General features: G+C 45.1%; 1 protein-coding gene across 1 annotated transcript in view; it reads left to right on the forward strand.

The window, feature by feature from the left end:
* Positions 1-14,464, forward strand: part of ABCC12 (ATP-binding cassette, sub-family C (CFTR/MRP), member 12) — a 62,382-nt gene extending 47,918 nt beyond the window's left edge. Inside the window, 9 exon segments of the mRNA XM_010843900.1 lie at positions 2,481-2,637; positions 6,583-6,672; positions 8,312-8,501; positions 8,957-9,116; positions 10,359-10,437; positions 11,389-11,471; positions 11,473-11,491; positions 14,067-14,231; positions 14,333-14,464. Coding sequence (XP_010842202.1) covers positions 2,481-2,637; positions 6,583-6,672; positions 8,312-8,501; positions 8,957-9,116; positions 10,359-10,437; positions 11,389-11,471; positions 11,473-11,491; positions 14,067-14,231; positions 14,333-14,425 — 1,036 coding nt within the window. The 3' untranslated portion in view covers positions 14,426-14,464.
* The last annotated feature ends 9,449 nt before the right edge of the window (positions 14,465-23,913 follow it).

Consider the following 23,913-nt stretch of genomic DNA (forward strand, 5'->3'; position numbering starts at 1 on the left):
TTCCGATCTGATTTCAGTCACATGGGTGAGGCATAGTGTCTCTGGAGAGGGCAATGGCACCCCACTCCAGTGCTCTCACCTGGAAAATCTCGTGGACGGAGGAGCCTGGTGGGCTGCAGTCCATGGGGTCGCTAAGAGTCGGGTACGACTGAGCAACTTCACTTTCACTCTTCACTTTCCTGCATTGGAGAAGGAAACGGCAACCCACTCCAGTGTTCTTGCCTGGAGAATCCCAGGGACGGGGGAGCCTGGTGGGCTGCCGTCGATGGAGTCGCACAGAGTCGGACACGACTGAAGCGACTTAGCAGCAGTAGCAGCAGCAGCATAGTGTCTCTGCCGCACAGATGTTCTTATTCCACCCCCATCCTTTTCTTTCTTAAAAGTTTAATGTACACTTCAAAGGTTGCATCTCTTTCTCCCTGCCACCCACGACCTCAGTGTAGACCTGGCAGTCCAGCTTGTCTTTACTTCAGTCAGCAGTTAGCCTTGCTACTGGTTTGACCTGAACATCATCTGTCAACCCTCCTTCCAGTGTCTTGGTCATGGGCCATTCATCAACTCTCAACAAGCAACAGAATCAAGCCTTGTCTTCCAGCAGATTGTCCTCCAAGGTTTCCAGAAAGATCCTATAGGCGAGCTGAGCCCCCACAGTATTGATGGGCTCTGCCGTCTTTATCCATTCTTTCCAGTCATGGACTTGCCCAGAGGGCTTGGGCTTCTGACCTGAGTTGCTTTTGCAACCAGACAAAAATGCTGCAGCACTAAAAAAAGGTTCGAGGTCAAATTCCAATTTGACCCCAGCCAGTGGTTCTGTTTCTGCACAACCTAACCAAGCACACAGAGAAGACCACAGATGACTCCTAAGTCACTCAAGCAGTCAGTTGAATTTGTAGGCTTTACAGCGACATGGTTAAAAACATCATGGTGTTTGGAAGAATATTTTAACTGAGGAAAGTAAGTTAGACTGGAAACAGAGAGGGCCAGCCTGGGTGCTCAGAGGTGTTTCAGGCCAGAATCCTTGGAGGAGGTTTAGAACAGGATGGAGCAGCAGTGCCTGAGCACGTCATGACTGTGCCAGTGGAGGAATCTCAACTCTTAGGGGTTTAAACATCGAATGGTTTTCAATTTTACCAATAATTTCTTTTACCAGTTGTTCTGAAGAAGCCCCTTTCCCAGGAGGTCAGGGGAACCTTTAGTGGCAATTGTGATTGATGTCCCTTCTGGTCTGTTTAGCTTGGTTCAGTTAAAATTACGCTCTTAAATGTACACAAGTCATAGCACACACCCCCGCCCCCTGGGCATCTGCTCAGAGAATTGGAGCAGTCGTGCTGTGTTGCCATATGTCTCGGGCAAGGGGGCAGGGTAGCTGTTAGGAAGCACCTGGTCTGTTGTATTAAACACCCCCTCCCTTTTCTCTGAGCCTGGTTATCTGAGGCTGGTGCAAGGAGATGGAGTCGGGGAGTAGGGGAAGGAACACTCTCAGGTGACCACTGTCTATTTCTGCTGCTCATTTCTGCTGATTCAGCTCCTCATGCAGATGTGGCATAGCACGGGAGAGCCCCCACCAGGACCCAGGTCCCCAGCCACTCTGCTGGACACTGCCCATGGGCTCTACTTTGTTCTTCTGTGAGCTCCACCTGGCAGCCTCACTGCTTTCCTTTGATGTGGGGCCTCTAGCTTCATGTCAATTAGTGTGACATCAAGATTGTAGCCCCACATGCCACCTTCCCTCTGAACCCCCACTGTAGGTACTGCAGGAATGGGCAGGACCATCTTCCACACATCTGGGGAATGAGCAACTCCAGGGATGGGTCTTCCCCATCCCCTAGCTGTGTCATTGCTCTGTCGCTCTGCCCGGTGCCCCTTCTCCTCTTTGGCCCAGGAGACACGCAGCAGGAGTGCAAGATGTCAGCTTACTCTTTTTCCCTCCAGCTTTATAAGCAATTGCCTCGAATCTTCTTTCCCTGAAATGGGGAGGAGAACCAGTCCAGCACTCTCTCTTCCTTTCCCTACCATCACAAACACTGAGATTCCCTCTGCCTCCCCCCACCCCCTTTATAGATCAAAGGGGTCAACGGTCGTTTCCACTGGGCCTTTGGGGGACGGCTACCCTGAAGACAAGGGTCCTTTGAAGGTTGAATATGAGGTTCTCAGCCCCTTTTGTTCTCAGCTATGGGTTCCAGCTGCCAGTTCTGGGAAAGACAGAAGAGCCCACTCAGCACCATACTCTGTTGCCACCTGGGATTTCTCAAAATAAGTGCAAATCAAAGATGCTTACGGTGGCAGATTTTAGAGTCTGGATCTATACTAATCTTTGTAAGAGATTCCTATGTACTAATGTGTTGGCCTTTGATTAAAAATTCCTCTTGTCCTACTTCTCTGGTAGCCCTAACCCTAAGTCTATGGAATTACAACCCGACCTCCTGCTTTGTCTCATCTCTTAATGTTAGGTTCAAGATGCTGAATGATGAAAACTGCAGCCATCTGCTGTACTTTAACTGCGCTCTCAGGTGGTTTGCTCTAAGAATGGATGTCCTCATGAACATCGTCACCTTCATTGTGGCCTTGTTGGTGACCCTGAGTTTCTCCTCAATCAGTGCTTCTTCCAAAGGCTTGTCATTGTCTTACATCATCCAGGTAACACCTAATGTAAGGCTGGGCTTGGCCTGGAGGCTCTGGCATGGAGTGTATCAGGGAGGGTGGACATAACAGAAAACCTAACTCGAATGGGCTTAAATAATAAAGAAGGCTCACAGCAGCTCACATGGTTAAAAGGTCTGGCCGCTGTATGGGCTTCAGGCACAGTTGGGTCATGGCCCCTGGCTTTATCCTCCCATAATGACTTCCTTCATGGTTGTACAATGGTGGCTGGCAGCCTCTAGGGGCTCTAGCAGGAAGAAAGCGGGAGCAAAGTCTTTCCTGCTCCAGCCACTGAACAAAAGCCCTTGCTTTACTCTTACTGGATTAATTTAGGCATTCCAGAACTACTGATAATTCGTGAACTGATGGGATTGAGATGATTGGCTTAGGCCAAGGGAGGGAGTCACACTCCATCCTGCCCCAAGTCACACAGCTGCCCCACAATGGGAAGAGGGAAGGAAATACTGGAGAGGCAGCCATGATGTCCATGACAAATAATTACTGACTTCTCTTTTAAGTTGCTTTGGTGTTTTTCTTTTGAAAAATAACAACAATATGGAAATAATAGTAATAAGGAATGATAATGATAATAGGGAAACATACGCTATTTTCGGCACTGTTTTAAATCCTTTGCATAAATTAACTCATTTATCTTCACAATAATCCATGAGGTAGGCATGCCATAATCCCCATTTTACAGGTGAGGAGACCTAGGCCCAGGAAGCCTTGCCAGGATCACACACCTGCATGTGTGAGAGTCAGGATTTGAACCCCCATCTGGGTCTGATACCCATCTGAGTTTGCATAGAGTAGACGCAGGCTACGTGCTTCACGTTTCTCTCTTTGGAAGCCATTCCTATGCAGTCCTTATCCCCAGTGCTCTGGCATTCTAGGACGACGAATCTGAGTGGTGGTCTGTTTCCATTGATTCTGTTCAGGCTGGGAAGAGAATAAAGTCAAGTCTCTCTTCAAGTGGAAAAATTCCTCCTTTCCCTCCCTGACTCTTTTCCTCCTGTTGATACTGTCTTTGTCTCCTTTCCCTTTGTTTTCTCGTCTGTGACTCACATTGCTTGAATATTGGATTTCTTGCATCAGCACTCCGTGTTTCCTTTCTTTCATCTCAAAGTCTCCCTGTTCTTGCCTTTTTATTTTTATTCTGGGAATTTTCCTTTGCTTTGTCATTCAGCCATTCTTTGCATACTTAATTTTCACATACTCTTTCTTAGCCTCTGAGTTTTTAAAAGAATCATCTTTAAACATGTATTTTATAGCTCTCTGAGGATATTGATCAGATTAAACTCTGCCTTTCTTAAACTCTCCTCTCTTCTTTGACTGATATCTGCTGTTTTCCAGGGTCAGGCTTTTTGTTTGTTTGTTTATCTGGTTCTGTTTGTTATCTGGTTCTTGCTCTTCCCTGCATTGGTTTTGTTCATATGTCCCTTCATCCTTTTGTGTTTAAGTATGAGAATCTATGTTGGGTTTTCAGGGTTTCCTCTGTCTTTGTGTATGCTTCACTAGGTCTCTCCTGATAGGAGGTTTTATGACTGTGGATAGGTGAGTTGGACTTGTCCACAGGCTGCTTCACTTCAGGAAAGCAGCCAGGGAGCAGGCCTCCAGGCACACAAAAGCTAGTTTTAAAGGGGCTTTATCTAGGAGCCCCATTTATCCCAAAATAATTTATTCAGTTTCTTTAAAGAAGCCTCTGTGTGTGTGTGTGTGTGTGTGTGTGTGTGTGTATGTTGGCCTAGGGGTAGTGTCCAGCTGGGAGGAAGATGAGGAAGGGGAAGAAACGGGTCCAACAGGAGTTTTGTCAAGGCACCATCTCTCAGTCAGTCTTTGAGGGCCCCTCATACCTGGACCCTCTCTGAATTCTGCTACAGAGAACACTCTGGAAGTCCCTGCAGCACACTCTGCCTCTATCCTATCAAAAGGCTTTCATCCTTTTTCCATCTTCCAGAAACTTGTAACTCTCATTCAATATCTCTTCCCAAGCCCCTGCTGTTCACGGTCCATTCCTTTTTTGAAGTCTCTCTATCATCATTTTAATAATACTTTGGAAAAGAGGAGGAACAAAAACATATGCTCAGGACACTATGTTAAGCGAGGAAAATGGATTTTCCTTGGGTAGGCAGTTTCCCTCATTGATGGCTGATCTTATTTGTTGTTGCCTAGTAACGTATTAAACAGATGATGTCGACTAGATTCCTGTACTTGTCTCAGCTTTCCTCAACTGAGGTCATGCTCTTGGGAGATATCACCAGCTTTCTGTGAGACTGTTTTCAAACATGCCTGTAAGGCTGGAGAACTTGCCCACAAAAAGATCTAGGGGATATGTTTCTTGCAACTGGTTTTCTTGAGCATTAGCCCCCTTTGGAGAATACAGAAAATCCAGCTTACAGAGCTTCCCTTGAGAACAGAGGCGACTCCTAGATGGATGAGAATTTGTTGTGAAGTCCCACAGAGCAGAAAGCAAATGCAAAGTAATATCACATAACATCATGGAGAGAACAAACCCTTCCTGGGGCCAGCACTGTGCTGACAAGGGGATTCTTACCCTGTGGAGGGCTGCCTGGGGCCTTGAAGAGCTGATACCCTTGATTTTTTTTTTTAACTTTTTATTTTGTATTGGAGTATAGACAATTAACAATGTTGAGATCTTTACAGGTGAACAGCGAAGGGACTTAGCCATATATATGCATGCATCCATTCTTCCCCAAACTCGCCTCCCATCGAGGTTGCCACGTAACATTGAGCAGAGTTCCATGTGCTATACAGTGGATCCTTGTTGACTGTCCATTTTGAATATAGCAGTATGTACATGTCCATTCCAACTCTCTAACTATCCCTTCCCCACTTCCTTCGCCCTCGGCAACCATGAGCTCGTCTCTTTCTGTTGTATCTAAGTTCATTTGCTGATACCCTTAAATTTAACAACAACAACAACAACAAAAATGTACGTGCCTTTCTCAGGAGCAGGATTCATTCAGTCACTCACCAGATGTCCACTGAGTACCTGCCAGGAGCTGGGACCATGCCGGCTGCTGTGGGTTCAGCCGTGAACAAGCTGGGCAAGTCCATGCACTCATGAGCTTACATTCTAGTGGGATGGGATAAATAAGTGTGCAAGTAAAGAAATAAGACTTCAGAAACTGTTGAACTGTTATGAAGATAATGAAGCAGGGTAACTGGCTGTCAGTGAGGAAGCTGCATGAGACCCCATAGAGTCAAGGAAGGTCTCTGCCAGGAGGTGACTTGCGGGCTGATATCTGAACTTGACAAAGAAGGAGCCAAGGGAAGACAGAGGGAAGAGAGTTTCAGGCTGAAGGACCAGGGATTTGGCTAGGGCATATCTGTGGGGGAACCACCATCCAACCTGCCCAGTACACGCCTGTCCTCAAATCTCAGGTTGGCTTCTGGGGGATCCTGGCCTAAGGCGGGTGTCCTTAGCAGACCATGGTCTAAGGCTAGATTCTCTCATGTCTGAAGCATGCTGAGGGCTTGATGGTTTTCTTCCTCTTCTGCCATCTGTGGTGATTGGGGCTTTCCGGCTGCAGGCGGGGTAATCGGGGAGGGCACAGAGGTGCAGGACCCCGCAAAGTGGCTTCAACGGGTGGGCACCCAGCAGTGCAGAGGCCCCCTGGAGAACTTCTGCTTACAGGAATTCCCCACCGCTCCAACCAAGAGATCTGTGCTGGAGCGATGCTGTGGTGGGTTGACTCTGACCATCTGGAGTGCCAGGGAGGATGTAATTACCATTTGTTTCTACACACAAAGGAAGTGTTTAAGGCAAAACACCCCAACAGGAGTGTCTTCACATCTGGACCCTTGGCTGGGAGCGAAGGCCTATTTTTGTATGGTCCTGAGTGAGACCGGAGGGTGACTCACAGCTGCCCCTGAAGGCGGAAAGGGCTCTGACTGCGGTCGCTTGTTCCCCCTCCATAGCTAAGCGGGCTGCTCCAAGTGTGCGTGCGAACGGGGACCGAGACCCAGGCCAAGTTCACCTCCGTGGAGCTGCTCAGGGAGTACATTTCGGTAAGAAATTGGGGCCAGAGGAGGAGCCAGTTAACTCTGGCAGAATTTAGGCATTTGCTCCTTTTTCACGTGTGGATTTTCTTAAAATCCGTATTTATATAGTCTAAAGTCCTTAATGCTGAGGGAGAGGTTCTTTTTAAAAATATTTCCTCAAGGGGTTTCTGTACCCAGAAAAGAGAATTCAGTGGCTTACTTTAGTTTCTAAAAATTAATATTTGGCTGACTAAATTTAAAAATCTAGTCTAACTTCTTTAAAAGCTTTTTCTGTTCCCCTTACAAATCCTGCTGTTCTTTGAAAAGCAGTCTCACCAATTCAAGCAATCACTTTTAAGGGCCTTTGAACAGCATTTGGCTCCATTTGCAAACTTAATTAAACACTTTAAAACATTTTAAACTGCATTTTAAAATTTAATGTATTCCGTTTCCTTTTTAAGTACCTCGATAATCTGATTCAACAAACAAACCTTCCTGAGGTTATATAAATCTAATAAATTAAACTTATAAATATGGAGAGCTTTAAGTTCTCATAACAATCCCAATGCAGTATATAAACAGTAAGTTTTAAACCTAAAACCATGTTAAAATAAGTTATTCAATTATACATTTTAATTTAGAATCACAGTCTGAATGTTGTTAACATTATGAATAGTTAAAACACCAAGTATGCAGAGTTCATAAACTAAAAATATTACCATTATAATTTTGCTTCTTTTAAATACTATTATTACTAATTCTAAATCTTCTAGGGGTTAAAAATATTCACTGTCTAGGAATACTATTATTTTCTCAGCTAATTGTGGTTGCCTATCGACCAGCAATTTGAGCTGGTCAGCCACCCTAATGGGGATCATGGGAGTCTTATTTCTCCCTGGTTAACAGGGACTTTATAATTCAGAGGAGGGGTTAGTCTTGTAATGCAGTCACGTTGCTTCACTGCTTAGTTAGACTTTGCATTTCTTGGGCTCTTAAGAAACTTTAATTCCTTTTCCATGTAACTCTGAACTTGACATGCTGTGCTTCCTACTTCTAACACCGCAGTGACTCTAGCAGATAATGAAATTGTGTCTGACTGAATTCTGCTAATCTCTCAAGGCTTGGTCCGGATTGCTCATAATGCTGACACGTGCTGAGGCTCACAAGGACCAGTATGCACTGCTCCTTATATTTATTCATCCCTCTATTCACTAAGCCCTGGCCATACAACTTTTCTTTCTATTTCTCCAAGTCCTCGAGCTTGTTCTGGCCTCAGGGCCTTTGCACTAGCAGCTCTCTGTCTGGAACGAATCTTCTCATAGTTGGCATTGTCTCAGCATTCCAGGTCTTGGCTTGAATGTCACATCCTCACAGACGCCTTCCTCAACACCGTTACTTTCACTTCTTCTACCCTTTTCACCACACATACTCTGTATTCTACAGCAATAGTCTCTTTAAGTGTCTTCATTTCTCACTTCTTTTCTTGTTTTGTTATCTGAGTTCCCCATTGCAATGTGAGTTTCTGCAGTGCAGTATCCTTTTTGGTCTAGTTCACCATCTTGAATACCAGTACCTAGAACTGTGTGAATGAATGCATGAACGAATGAGTGAAATGAATGGGAAAGCAAATGACTACTAACCTGCCGTTTGTTATTCTGCTTTTCAGACCTGTGTTCCCGAACGCACTCACCGCCTCAAGGTGGGGACCTGTCCTCATGACTGGCCCAGCCACGGGGAGATAACATTCAGAGACTATCAGATGAGATACAGAGACGATTCTCCCCTTGTTCTCAACGGGCTGAACTTGAACATCCAAAGTGGGCAGACAGTTGGGATCGTTGGAAGAACAGGTTCTGGTGAGGACCAGCTCTGATTGCGTCTTTTGCAGGTTGTTTTCTTTGCATTTCCACTGGGTGTGCTAGTTACATCACACCAGAGGGTGATGTGTGTGTGTGGCGGATTGGCTGTTTTTTTCCTGAAATGTCTTTATTGTAAATTGAGATTTCAGGTTGAATGGGTGTGTATGCAGTTGGAAGTAAACACACATCAGTTTTTGAATTAATTAAGTGAGAATCATTCTGGTGAGACGAGGCCCAGAGGATGAGTCACGCGCTAACAGCCCTGCAGGGATGGGCAGGGTAATAGTGTTAGGGCAGCCAATCACCCCTGCAGAGTGGGACTTCTGTCTGTACACTCATCCGCACAGAGCCATTTTCACTGCATTAAAAATTCACTTGATTAGATAGATACTCAGATATGATGCAATGCAAACTTATGTGAGATTTGCTGCTTCTACATTTATTGTTCCCAGGCAAGTCATCCTTAGGAATGGCTTTGTTTCGTCTGGTGGAGCCCGCTGGTGGCACGATCCTCATTGATGGCGTGGATATCTGCACTGTTGATTTGGAAGACCTCAGAACCAAGCTGACTGTGATCCCCCAGGATCCTGTCCTGTTTGTAGGTACAGTAAGGTAGCTGTTTTTGATCGCTGTGCATCCCTATTTTTGGATAGTGAAATCAGAGTAACAAGAGCTTTGAGAAGTTGTCACACGGTGGCTGGCCTGGGGTTGTTCTATCTGAGGGAAGTCATGTCCTGAGATGTTCACAAGCTTTGGGGGAGCTGAGGACCAAGGCCCTGAAACCTGTGTTTCATAAACTGCATTACAAATAAGCAAGATGCTGTGTGCAGGGTGAGCAGACATCCCGGTTGACTCTGGGATGCCTGTCCAGGATTCTATCAGGTTTAGCCATGGCCTAAATCACCCCAGTTTGCACAATACAATAAACGGTTATTCTACATATGTAGCCGTCCTTTGGAAGCTCGTCAATTCATTCCCACTAAGAAGTGAACAGAGGCACTCACCTGGTGGTCCAGCGGTTAAGACTGTGCCTTGCAATGCAGGGGACTCAGGTTACATCCCCGGTTGGGGAACTAAGATCCCACAGGCTGCAGAGCCACTAAGCCCACTTGCTCTGGGGCCTGTGAGCCACAACTAGAGAGAAGACCTGACACAGCCAAATGAACAAATAAATATTAAAAGAGAGAGAGAAGTAATCAGAAGCTGCTCAAGTCCAAGAAAAGTAGGGCCATCGCAACCTCTACAGGGTTCAGGATCTGTTGGCAAGGCACGGGGGAAAACCACGGTTTCTCATTTAGCCCAGTGCAGCGGTTGCCCTTCTAACAAGAGGGACCTTTCGCCGACTGGGTTCCAGCTGAAGTAGGGGGCCATACTGAGAGTTGTGTGAAAAGAAGGACATTCCGTGTCTTGAAACACCAGACTCACACCCTGCACGTGAGGCGCTCACCCTCTGCGAGGCCCTGAAGCTGCTGACAAAGCTTTGCCTCTCAAGGCAGAGTGAATGCACCAGTGAGTGGAATTGCTTGCTCCCTCTCTCTGCCAAGACTCTGCACGAGGTCAGACCTGCTGTTCTGCACACAGCCACCGAGAGGACTGAATGTGTCTCCTTGGTGCCTCGCTTGGCGGTGGTCTGCCCACCTTGGTGTGGTCTCTGCTCCCTCCCAGAGTCATGGGTCTGTGGTCTCTCGGCCTGAGGTTTGTGTTTCATGGACCACTGTCCCAGGCTAAGCACTGCCCTTGTTGCCACGGCGTCATCACTTACCTCCTCTGCTCTTCCCCTCGTGCTGTGGAAAATATGCTCTTCCATCCGCTCATCCTCAGAAACTCAGTTTCCTCTCCTTTCCTTCACTGCAGGTACAACTTGGACCCGTTTGAGAGTCACAGTGATGAGATGCTCTGGCAGGTTCTGGAGAGAACATTCATGAGAGACACAGTAGGTCACTGGGGCTGTCCAGGACACATCCATTTCCTAGCCCCAGTGCCCCAAATACCTGGTCCGGGTTTAAATTTGGCTAGTTGTTTGCTGGCACCACATATGTTGATCCTTATCACTCCTTGTTAAGAGTTGCAATAGACTATTTATTAGGCCAGTTCAATGGCCTAAATAGAGTCAAGAGCTCTACCTGCAGTATCTCAGTTGGTCCTGATCACAACCCTCTGAGCTTGGTACTCTTACCCTCACTTTTAGAGATGCAGCACTTAAGACTCGGGGTAGTAAGCTCTAAGTGGCAGAATGGAGACTTGAACTTAAGGCCATCTGACTCCAGAGCAGAGGAAGTGCCAGTAGCCTCATTTGCTTACTAAAACAGATAAGCTCTGGGAAGGTGAGGGGTATGGTATGGAATGAACCATCTGTGAGACGTGGCCCTGTCCTGTATGAGCTGCGGCTGGGTCAGCAGGTGAGCATGCGCACTTCTGCAGCCCAGAGGGAATTTTTCCCTGGGACTTGGGACCAAGGTGAGCATCTCCCAAAGCCGCTTTGACTTAAAATGCTAAATAAGTCAGACCCTGTCTTACCTTTCCTTGATGACCAGAAAACACCCACCCCATCTCTGTTTTATCCGTGGAAACAGGGACGCTGAAAGCCATTTGCAGTTGTTTGTGTTTCTCTGGAGCCATCTGTGCATCATTTGTACTCTTTTGGCAAGGTGTCTACGGGGTTCTATGAATCACGCTGTGATTTTAAATTATTAATGTCTGCCTACTCCTTGGTCTCTCCCTGGTGCCTGTTCGCAATATTGAAATGATTGTTGTCTTGCGCTTTCTTTTCTGCAGTAAAATAAAGCCAGCTGATAAATGCAAGAGAAGGGGGCCATCAATATAGCGGATGCAGGACAATTTTATAGATCATCAGTACAGATATGGCATTCTCTGTGTTTTATAGATAATGAAACTCCCGGAAAAATTACAGGCAGAAGTCACAGAAAATGGAGAAAACTTCTCAGTAGGGGAACGTCAGCTGCTTTGCGCTTCTCCGTGATTCAAAAGTAAGGAAGCAGCACAGGAAATGGATCGGTCACATTTTTGATATTCCCTGCAGCGCCGCTCAATCCAGGGGACAGAGCCACGTGTTTGTCTTTCAGCAAAGAGAGAGGAATTGGTCCATTTAAAAACCGATCACTTTTCTTAAGACAAAGTTGTGAAGGGTAAAAATTGAAAAATAACAGCTATTTACAGCAATAACACCTGCCTCCCCTGGGCCTCTCCCCGGAGGGCTTGCTTAGCTATTCTTTCTGTCCTCCTAAGTGGTTTGGGTTTGAGAAATCAGCCTCTCAACGTTTCCCCTTTGTCCCTGAACAAGTCTGAGGCCTGATAAACAGTACCCAGGATACTGAAAAAGGGCTTCAGTATGCCAGTCTATGAGGACTATAAAATTATGCTCATTTTTCTTAGTGACTTACTCATCTTTGCTTACTGATTTCAAGGAAAGGATTGCTGCTGCTTTAGAAATCCCATTCTCCAATCAACCAGACTTTAAAAAATACCATGAAAACAAATAAGTGGTTGCCTATTTTGTCCACTCTTAAGAAGGTATTTAAACATTAGGTAGATAATTGTAAGTGTATTCTGTGTGTTTAAGTGTAAGTTTGTTACAATCTTCCAATTAAATTCAGTGACCCAGAGAAAATTCTGCCATAAGAAATTCAGGCTATTCCATAATGTTAAGTTGTATTTGAGCTTCCCTGGTGGCTCAGTGGTAAAGAATCCGCCTGCAATGCAGAAGACCTGGGTTCGATCCCTGGGTCTGGAAGGTCCTCTGAAGAAGGAAATGGCAACTCATTCCAGTATTCTTGCCTGGGAAATCCCGTGGACAGAGGAGCCTGGTGGGCTGCAGTCCATGAGGTCGGAAGAGTCAGACATGACTTAAGTGACTAAAGCATCACCACCAAATTGTATCTTATGATATACTACAAAACTGTGATAGGTAGAGGTGAACAGCCTTAGACATGGTAATTGACATGGCTTTTATTTACTATATTAAAGAATATTTTGGTAAAATTTTAACTTTATAGTAAAATCAATAATTTGAAGTGGAAAAAAAAAGAAATCATGTCCTCTGAACCCTGATCAAAGCGTAACCCATCACATGGGCTCTCTAGCATGCTAACGGCAGAGAAGGGGGCCAATATACATTCACTGCTGACTGTGGCCCTACAGGGTGCTGAGTGGTTGATGGGTTGTCCTTGCATTTTACATACATAATAAGGTGTCCTTTTACAGACAATGAAATAGAGGTTTGGGAAAGTTATACAATTTAGCCAAAGTCAAGAAGAGTTAGAGCTGAGCTGATCAAGTCCTCTGATTTGCAAACCAGCACTGTGGAAGGCTGGAGAAGGCAATGGCACCCCACTCCAGTACTCTTGCCTGGAAAATCCCATGGATGGAGGAGCCTGGTAGGCTGCAGTCCATGGGGTCGCTAAGAGTCGGACACGACTGAGCGACTTCACTTTCACTTTTTCACTTTCCTGCATTGGAGAAGGAAATGGCAACCCACTCCAGTGTTCTTGCCTGGAGAATCCCAGGGACGGGGGCTGCCAGGTGGGCTGCCGTCTATGGGGTCGCACAGAGGCGGACACAACTGAGCGACTTCACTTTCACTTTTTCACTTTCCTGCATTGGAGAAGGAAATGGCAACCCACTCCAGTGTTCTTGCCTGGAGAATCCCAGGGACGGGGGAGCCTGGTGGGCTGCCGTCTATGGGGTCGCACAGAGTCGGACACAACTGAAGTGACATAGCAACAGCAGCAGCTATGGCAGGCATAATAACTGCCCCCCACCCCCCCCACCCAAAGATGCTCGTGTCCTGATACTCAGAATCTGTGAACGTGTTACCTTATCTGGGGAAAAGGGCTTTGCAAATGTGATTAGGTCAAGGATCTTGAGATGGGGAGATTACACTGGGTTACCTTGGTGGGCCCAGTGTAATTACGCAAGTCTTTGTAAGAGAGAGGCAAGAGAGTCAGAAAGAAAGTGACGATGGAAGTAGTAGAGGTCAGAGTGATACCAGGAAGGGGTCACGAGCTAAGGAATGCAGACAACCTCTAGAAGCTGGAAAAGGCAAGAAAAACGTTTCTCCTTCTGAGCCTGCAGAAGCAATGCAGTGCTGACACTACCCTAGCTTTAGGACTTCTGACCTCTAGAAGTAAGATAGTGTGTGTTGTTTTGAGCCTCTGATTTGTGTGACTCTGTTACAGCAGAAACCGGAAACGAATACAAGAGCTGTTATTATGCCTCATGCTGACTCATAAGCGCAGTAGATAAAGATCATGGGGCATTTCTTCCTACTAGTTTGTGGGATTAGAATAAACCATTTATAAAAAGGTAAGTAAAGAACGTACAGTCTTGTTACTCCAGCAAGTCAATTCCCTCTGAGAAAGATAAAGGTTGTGTGACATGACTTTTTTCTCTTGCTCTTTTTCTAACTTTCTGAGATGGATACGTAGCTCCTTATTTTTCAGCCCTTCTTCTTTTGTTTTTTAATGAATTGAGCTAAGACTGTAAGTTTCCCTCTAGGTACAGCTTTGGCTTGGTGTGACTTTCACAACATTCCTTCCCCAACAGATCATTCTCCTGGATGAAGCCACTGCCTCCATGGACTCTAAGACTGACACTCTTGTTCAGAACACCATCAAAGATGCCTTCAAAGACTGCACTGTGTTGACCATTGCCCACCGGCTCAACACAGTCCTCAACTGTGACCGTGTCCTGGTCATGGAAAACGGGAAGGTACAGAAACTTGTGTCACCTCTCCAGAGGTTTCAGTGGTTTGGGCTCTATGGTGGGTAGCTTTTTTCTGACAATTTCAGCTTTTCTTCTCTGACTTCCAGGTAGTCGAGTTTGATAAGCCTGAAGTCCTTGCTGAGAAGCCAGGTTCTGCCTTTTCGATGTTACTAGCCGCAGAAAACAAAGTCCGAATATAAGACTTCCAAAGGACGCCATCAGCTGATTTTAGAGGAAGAGGAGGCTATGTGAGACGAGTCAGATGCGCCTATGGGATCAGGAACTGTCATCTCAGGGGTTAGATCTGGTCCACCATCCCTCCCCCTACTCCGCCCTGCCCTGCCCTGTCCCAGAGCCTGGAACACAGGAAGAGCCAGGGTGAAGGTTGCTTCCCTGCTTTGCCCAGCACATGCCTCCTGGAGGGCTTGGGTCTGGCTCTCAGTGATGAGCAGAGGCAGAAGAAGCTCATGGATTAGAAAACTGACCCTCAGTTCCTAAATCCCTCATCATCCCTCCTGTGTTCTCATCAGTACACCTCAGAGCCTGGGAATGAAAACATTGTAACTTCCAAAAAAGGTTACGAACAGAATGGGAGAATGCCTAAGGATGTACTTTGTAAAGGTTTCCTGCCTGGTTATCAGAAGGAAAAAGAAGACTTTTCTTCCCACTTCCTAGGCACATCTATTTTGAGTGTGTGACAAGAGGTAACTACACAGATCTGTAGCTTGAAAGATTGATTACAGTGTTTGGTGAAAAAATTAAAAAAAAAATCATATTGTACATCCCATTTGATCTATTAGAACAACCAGAGAAACAAAATGTTGGAGTTTGTCTGTAAACGACATTTTTATATCTTCTATATTGGTCATTAAAATGCAGTAGGAAATTAAACTACCCTGAAATGTTGCCTTGCAATTATTTTGCTGAAGATATTCTAGTCTTTGTACTATTTCCTCTCACAGACTCCTTTTGCTTTCTCCATTGACTCAGTAATAAACCCCCACAGCGTTTCTCAAATAAAAGGCTTTTCTTTCCAGCCTTAAGGTTTGCTATGACGGAGGCTGTAAAGACATAGTCCCAGTGGCTCAGGAGTGAGTGCTGCTAATTCACAATAACATTTGATAAGGAAAAAAAAAAAAGAAATCCAAAGGGCTCTTCTGCAGTATTTTCCATAGTCTGTCTGCTTCTTCTTCCTTAGGACTGAAGTCCCTGGCGGTGTTTCAGTGAGGTTTCCTGGACTCTCCTCCCGGTCCCCAGGCTGAGCTCTAGATGTGGCATGGGGCAGCCATGGCCCATGAACTCCCCACCCCAAACCCTTCTTAATCTTGGTCCCGTACTTCACCCTACCCTTCCAAACAATGAGGAAGACAAGCCTGGCACATGGTGGTCAAAAGTGAGTAACAGGAGTGCTTGACACCATGAGGAAGCTCATCCTGGCAGGTACCCCGCATCTCCCTACTCCTTGGGTGTATTTGCATGTTGCGGGTTTAACCTGGAGAGACTGAGGTTTAGGGCAGACAGGCTATTGGCAAGCATTTCAAAGGCTAGGCTTGCAGGATGTGTCTTCACCAAGTCACTCTCCAGCTCTCTGACCAGGCCTGGGCAGGTATCTGCAGGACAGGAGGTGAAGTAAGTACAACCAGCTGCAGGTAGAGCTCCCCATCTGGTGAGCATCAGGGTCCTGGCTAAGGTAGCTGGGCAGCAACTCTGCCACAGCAAAAGGGTACACAGCAAAAAGGATGTGGTTGAAAAGTCCAGGAGTGAGGGGGCTCCTTTCGTGGGCAGCTCCATGCCGTTCAGATCCCCCTGTGAAAGGGCACAGTGCATCTTAGAATGCTCCACTGCCCCAATCTGATTCTTCCTCCATCATGGTATGTGACCTTGATCTGGGGTCATTAAACCCACATGCACTGGCCAGCTGCCTCACGCTGAGTGTAGCCTCCACCTTGATGGATGCCCAGTGACTCCCCCATGTGGCAAGCAGACCAGGCAGTTTGTGCTGGTCATGGGGATCCATGCCAGCTGCGCGATGTGGGGAGGATGCTTTGTTTTCTACCAACTCCGCACTAGCCAGACAATCAGGCTATGATCTCAGGAAGGCAGAGGGGAGCCAAGGCGACAAAGATCCCTGCGGCTTGTTCAGGTGCATTGAAAGATGAATCACCTCCTGCCGCTTGCTTCTGCCCACGCTTCCCTTGGCTGGTACCATCTACAATGGAATACCTGCCTGACACCTAGTGAGACCCTGCCATGTGCCAGGCATTGTGGGAAGCATTTTTATGTGAATAATTTCATTGAATCTTCACTCCAGTCCATGAAATGAACACTTTTATTATTCCCATTTTACAGAGGTGGAAACTGAGGCTCATTCAGGTTACTAACTGAGCTATAGATGTGTAAGAAGGGAAAAACAGAGGCAGGACTTGAACCCTAGCCAGTCTGACTCTAGGACCCTGCATGTAATCTCTCCACAAGAGCCCTTCCTGTCCCTTCCCCTTGTCCTGAGCAGGGACAATGATGGTTGTCAGCACGGCACACAGCAGAGACTGACTTCTAATGGGAAGACTGTTGTTCGCATATGCAACGACATGGAACAGTCTCAGAGAGCCCTCACCTCTCAGTCCCTACTGTTGTTGAAATGTCAGCCAGGAGGAAAGTATGTGGAATAATAATAACCAATGTTTAGCCAGTACAGGCAGACCTCCCAGAGATAGTGTTTGGTTCCAGATCACAGCAATAAAGCAAATATTGCAAACAGGTGAGTCAGACAATTTGGGGGAGGGTTTCCCAGTGTGCATTCAATTTATATTTGCTATACTATACTGTAGTCCACTAAGCGTGCAAGAGTATTATGTCTAAAAAGCAACATACATATCTTAATTAAAAAATATTGCTAAAAAATGGTAACTGTTATCTGAGCCTTCAGTGAATTATTTTCTTATTGGCATCATCATTATTCTTTTATTAGCATTAAAGATCACTGATCACAGATCACCATAAGAAATACAACAGTAATGAAAAGTTTGAAACATCGTGAGAATTACCAAAATGTGACAAAGATACAAGAAGAGAGGAGATGCTGTTGGATAAATGATACCGATAGACTTGCTCGATGCAGGGTTGGCATAAACCTTCGGTTTGTAAAACACTCAGTATGTACAAAGTGCAACAAAGCAAAGAGCCATCAAGTGAGGTGGATTATAGTCCTTACAACACAGATTAGTTTGTTGAATCCTCACCAGATCACGGTAGAGAAGGTACTGATCTTCATGTTACTGATGAGGATGCTGAGGCAAAAGAGCCCCTGGCCCATCACACAGCTGAAATCTGAACCCAGGCAGATGGGACGCTGGAATGTGTGCTCCTCACACACAGCCTGTGGCATAAATCCTCTTGGAAGAGATTGCCACTAGCCCCACCACAGAGCTGCCAGGCAGGTGACCCACAAACTGGAGAACAATTATACCAAAGAAGGTCTTGCACTGTTTTGAAAGTTCTAGGCACCACAACCAACTTTCCAACCTGGGGATCCAGCAAAGAGACTGAGAATCCCCAGGGAATCTGACATTGAAGGTCAGTGGGATCATAGAAATTCCACAGGACTGGGGAAACAGAGACTCCTGAAGGGCACAAACAAAATCCAGTGCACAGGATCCATGAGAAAAGAGCAGTGACCTCACAAGAGACTGAGCCAGACTTGCCTGTGAGTGTTTGGGAGTCTCTGGCAGATGTGTGGGTCCATGGTGGATTGCTGTGGGGTCAGGGGCACTGGGAGCAGCGGTCCTGGGAGGCTCAGCATAACTCCTTTTGGAGCAGTTTCTATTACCCCTATGATAGTCTGACCTGAGGCCAAACTATAGAGAGGGAGCACAGCCCCACCCATCAGCAGAAAATTGGATTAAAGATTTACTGAACATAGTCTTGCCTACCAGAGCAAGACCCAGTTTCCCCCACAGCCAGTCCCTCCCATCAGGAAGCTTACACAAGCTTCTTATCCTCATCCATCAGAGGACAGAGAGAATGAAAACCACAGTTACAGAAAACTAAGCAAAATGATCACATGGATCACAGTTCTGTGTAACTCAATGGAACTATGAGCCACACGGTGTGGGGCCACCCAAGACGGATGGGTCATGGTGGAGAGTTCTGACAAAACGTGGTCCACTGGAGGAGGGAATGGCAAACCACTTCAGTATTCTTGCCTTGAGAACCCCACGAACAGAATGAAAAATCAAAAAGATATGACACTGAAAGATGAACCCCCCAGGTCAATAGGTGTTCGATATGCTGCTGGAAAAGAGTGGAGAAATAGCTCCATAAGGAATGAAGAGGCTGAGCCAAAGCAGAAACAATGCTCAGTTATGGATGTGTCCGGTGGTGAAAGCAAAGCCCGATGCTTAAAGAACAATATTGCATAGGAACCTGGAATGTTAGATTCAAGAATCAAGGTAATTCAAAGTGGTCAAACAGGAGATGGCAAGAGTGAGCATCGACATTTTAGGAATCAATGAACTAAAATGGACTGGAATGGGTGAATTTAATTCAGATGACCATTATGTCTACTACTGTGGGCAAGAATCCCTTAGGAGAAATGGAGTAGCCCTCATAGTCAACAAAAGAGTCCGAAATGCAGTACTTGGGTGCAATCTCAAAAACGACTGAATGATCTCTGTTCATTTCCAAGTCAAACCATTCAATATCACAGTAATCCAGGTCTATGCCCCAACCAGTAATGTCAAAGAAGATGAGGTTGAGTTCAGTGAAGACCTACAAGACTACTAGAACTAACACCCCCAAAAGATGTCCTTTTCATCATAGGGGACTGGACTGCAAAAGTAGGAAGTCAAGAGACACCTGGAGTAACAGGCAAGTTTGGCCTTGGACTACAAAATGAAGCAGGGCAAAGGCTAACAGAGTTTTGCCAAGAGAAGAAACTGGTCATAGCAAACACCTTCTTCCAACAACACAAGAGATGACTCTACATATGGACATCACCAAATGATCAATACTGAAATCAGATTGATTATTTTCTTTGTGGCCAAAGATGGAGAAGAAGCTCTATACAGTCAGTAAAAACAGGACTGGAAGCTCACTATGGCTCAGATCATGATTATGAACTCCTTATTGCAAAATTCAGACTTAAACTGAAGAAAGTTGGGAAAACCACTAGGCCATTCAGGTAAGACCTAAATCAAATCCCTTATGATTATACAGTGGAAGTGACAATTAGATTCAAGGGGTTAGATCTGATAGACGAGAGTGTCTGAAGAACTATGGACAGAGGTTCATAACATTATACAGGAAGTGGTGATCAAAACCATCCCCAAGAAAAAGAAATGCAACAAGGCAAAATAGTTGTCTGTGGAAGGCTTACAAAAAGCTGAGAAAAGAAAAGAAGTGAAAGTCAGAGAAGAAAAGGAAAGATATACCTATCTGAATGTAGAATTCCAAAGAAAAGCAAGAAGATATAGGAAAGCCTTCTTAAGTGAAAAATGCAAAGAAATAGAGTAAAACAATAGAATGGAAAAGAATAGAGATTCCTTCAAGAAAACTAGAAGTATCAAGGGAACATTTCACGCAAAGATGGGCACAATAAAGGACAGAAATGATATGGACCTAACAGAAGCAGAAAATATCAAGAAGAGGTGGAAAGAATACACAGAAGAACTGTACAAAAAAGGTCTTAATGCCTTGATAACCACGATGGTGTGATCACTCACTTAGAGCCAGACATCCTGGAATGTGAAGTTAAGTGGGCCTTAAGAAGCATTACTACAAACAAAGCTAGTGGAGATGATGGAATTCCAGCTGAGCTACGTCAAATCCTAAAAGATGATGCTGTAAAAGTTCTGTATTCAATATGCCAGCAAATTTGAAAAACTCAGCAGTGGCCACAGGACTGGAAAAGGTTAGTTTTCTTTCCAATTCCAAAGAAGGGAAATGCCAAAGAATGTTCAAACTACCACGCAGTTGCACTCATTTCAAATGCTAGCAAGGTAATGCTCAAAATCCTTCAAAACAGGCTTCAACAGTACATGAACCAAGAACTTACAGATATACAAGCTGGATTTTAGAGCTTGTAGGAAGAGGAATCAGAGACCAAATTACCAACATCCATTGGATCATAGAAAAAAACAAGGGAATTCCAGAAAAACCTCTACTTATGCCTCATTGACTATGCTAAAGCCTATGACTGTATGGATCACAACAAATTGTGAAAAATATTAAAGAAATCAGAATACCAGACCACCTTACCTGCCTCTTAAGAAACCTGTGTGCAGGTCAAGAAGCAACAGTTAGAACCAGACATAGAAAAATGGACTGGCTCAAAATTTGGAAAGGAATACATCAGGGCTGTACATTGTCACCCTGTTTGTTTAAATTCTATGCAGAGTACATCTGTGAAATGCCTGGCTTGATGAAGTTCAAGCTGGAATCAAGATTGCCAGGAGAAATATCAATAATCTCTGATATGCAGATGGTATCACAGTAATGGCAGAAAGCAAAGAGGAACTAGAGATCTTCTTAATGAAGATGAAAAAGGAGAGTGAAAAAGTTGACTTAAAACTCAGCTTTCAAAAAACCAAGATTATGGCACCTGGTCCTATATCTTCATGGCAAATAGATGTGGAAACAATGGAAACAGTGACAGACTTTCTTTTCTTGGGCTCCAAAATCACTGCAGATAGTGACTACAGCCGTGAAATTAAAAGACGCTTGCTGCTTGGGAGGAAAGCTATGACGAACTTAGCATATCAAAAAGCAGAGGCATCACTTTGCCAACAAAGTTCAGTATAGTCAAAACTATGGTGTTTCCAGTAGTCATGTATGGATGTGAGAGTTGAACCATAAAGAAGGCTGAGTGCCAAAGAATTGATGCTTATGAATTGTGGTGTTGGAGAAGACTCTTGAGAGTCCCTTGGACTGCAAGGATATTAAACCGGTCAATCCTTGACAAAATCAACCCTGAATATTCATTGGAAGGACTGATGCTGAAGCTGAAGCTCCAATACATTGGCCGCCTGATATGAAGAACTGACTCATTTGAAAAGACCCTGATGCCGGGAAAGATTGAAGACAGGAGAAGCAGGTGACAGAGGATTAGATGGTAGGATGGCATCACTGACTCAATGGACATGAGTTTGAGCAAACTCTGGGAGATAGTGAAGGACAAGGAAGCCTGAGGTACTGCAGTCCATGGGGGTCACAGAGTTGGACATGACTGAGTGACTGAACAACAACAGTTCTGAGTAGCACCACGGGAAACCTGAGACTCTCCAGGTGAGAAAGAGCCCAGTGTTCAGAGTTGTAAAGCCTGTGTATTGGTCAGGATTAGGCTCAGTCAAGCTGTTGTAACAAACAGCCTCACATTTCAGGGGTTTATTTCACATTCACATGACGTGTCTATCACAGGTAGCTGTATCGGTGCTGCTTATCTCCTTCACCCTGTAGCCCAGGCTGGAGGAGTAATCAGAAGGGCCACGTGCCCACTTCACCACACTTCATGGACAACAAGTCACCTGGCCACTCCGGAGTTCAGCAAGGAGGTGGGTTATATACTCTGGCTCCAGGGAGGGGTGTGCCAAGGCAAATGTCAAATTTTTCCTTGCAGGAATTTGTAGATTCCACCTCTTGGGAGGGGCAGCAGATATTTTGAACGATATTACAACCTACCACAGCCTGGCTTTGGGTCTTAATTTTGGCTCTGTGTGGCTGTGTGATCTGGGGAAAGTGGCTTGTCCTTTTTGAGCCTCCATTCCTTCATCTATAAAATTTGGAGGTTTGGAATGAGTTCTTTTCAGTTTTGACTTTCAATACAGGAAGAATAAAAAGGAGATATGAAAATAGCTTCTAGAGAATAGAATTTGGACTTCCAAGGGGATTATAGTGAGCCCTAGATGTTTTGCAAATGTTAATTTGTAAAGCTACAAAGTAAGTACGGAACAAGGTTTAACTGAATTCTGAGTCTTCCCTTAGTGTCTACTTTGATGCTCATTAGAACGTAAGAAATTCTTGGAAATTTTTATTTCATTTGGTGTCCCAGTTTTGCTGTGTTCTGTTAAAATGCTATTAGATGATCATACATTCCATATTATGAATTAGAACTTCTCCAATATCTTTTTTAGATGCCAGCAAAAAATAGAATAAGCCACTTAAAAGTAGTATTATAAAATAACAACAAATTGCCTATGATGTATTTCAGAATGGTCGATCTAGAGCATGGATGGGTAAACTACAGCCCATAGGCCAAATCCAACTTGCCTGTTTTTTGTTTTAAGGTTTTGTTTTTTTTCGGCCTTGCCATGTGGCATACAGGATCTTAGTTTCCCTGACTAGGGATCAAACTCATGCACCCCACAGTGGAAGCATGAAGGCTTAACCACTGGACCACCAGGAAAGTCCAGTCTGTCTGTTTTTATCAATAAACTTTTTTCATAACAGAGCCATTGTCATTTGTTAATACATTACTGATGGCTCCTTTTTGGTAGACCTGAGTACAACCAAACACATGTCTTCAAAGCCAGAAATATTTATTCTCTTGGCCTTTTACAGAAAAACTTTGCTGACTCCTGGTTTACGCATTGGTGTGTGATGCAATTCAGGCCAATGAAAAGTCAGCTGGGGCGGGGCTGGGTTCTGGAAATTATTCTTTCCCATGGCCTGGTGTGAGCACGGCGTCTGGAGCTGCAGCAGCCATCTCGTGCCTGTGGAGGAAGTGGAGAGATGGACAGAGAATAAGTCTTTGCTTATGACGCTGAGCAGATGGTTTGCTGACTCTAAAGTCATTCCCTCCTCTTTGTCATGTGAGAGGCTGAATTCTCTCCAGCTAGAGATGAGTTGCTGTTACTTGCCGCCAAAAACATCATAAATGATGCAGAAGAAAATGTGGTCTTTCTTTCTGGGAAGACACTGAGTCTGACCCAAGGAAAGCGAATTCAGGTCCCTGCCCTGGAGGCACACCAGTCTTCCTCTAACCTTGGATGTGGCCCAAATGAACCCTAGTTCACATCTAAGCAAGGAGGACTTTCCAATTCTCATCTTCTGCCCTAGACTCTTGCCACTTACGACTATTTCCTTCCCTGCTGCCTGAGATCAGAAAGACCCAGAAAGAACTCACAGATTTTATTCTTGCTATTCAAGTGAACAAGTCTGAAATTGGCCCAGAATTACTGGTCAAAATGTGAAATATTCTTTGCTAAGAGGTGGAATCACTTTGGCCAGAACCGTGTGATTTAAAATGAATTGAAAAGCGCAGGAGGTCAGTTTATGGTCAGATGGACGATCAAAGAAATCACTTTTCTTTTGGCCCTGTGTAGAAGGTCACCTCTGGGTGAGGCTAAATCAGGCACTAAAACCTTTAAATACATGCTGATTTCCACAGAGAGGGTCTGCCTGACTTCCCAGTGTGCATGTTCACAGCTTCCGCTGAAAGGCTTGCCCTCTGTGGGACTGGCATTAAAGGGCCAGACCCGGGTTGTTGCCACGGTTTCTGCACGAAGCATGGAGGCAGCCAAGCTGATCTTTACCCTCAGCTCCAGGAGCCTCTGGCAAATTTGGTTTATGGCAATTGTTTTATATTTCATTAAATATTTTTATTATGTTAGAGTATATATAATGTAAAATCTACCACTTTAACCATTTTCAAGTGAACAATTCAGTAGCATTAAATACACTTACATTGTTCTGC

The sequence above is a fragment of the Bison bison genome, unplaced genomic scaffold, assembly GCF_000754665.1.
Source record: "Bison bison bison isolate TAMUID 2011002044 unplaced genomic scaffold, Bison_UMD1.0 scf7180017864192, whole genome shotgun sequence".
In the NCBI taxonomy this organism is placed as follows: Eukaryota; Metazoa; Chordata; class Mammalia; order Artiodactyla; family Bovidae; genus Bison; species Bison bison.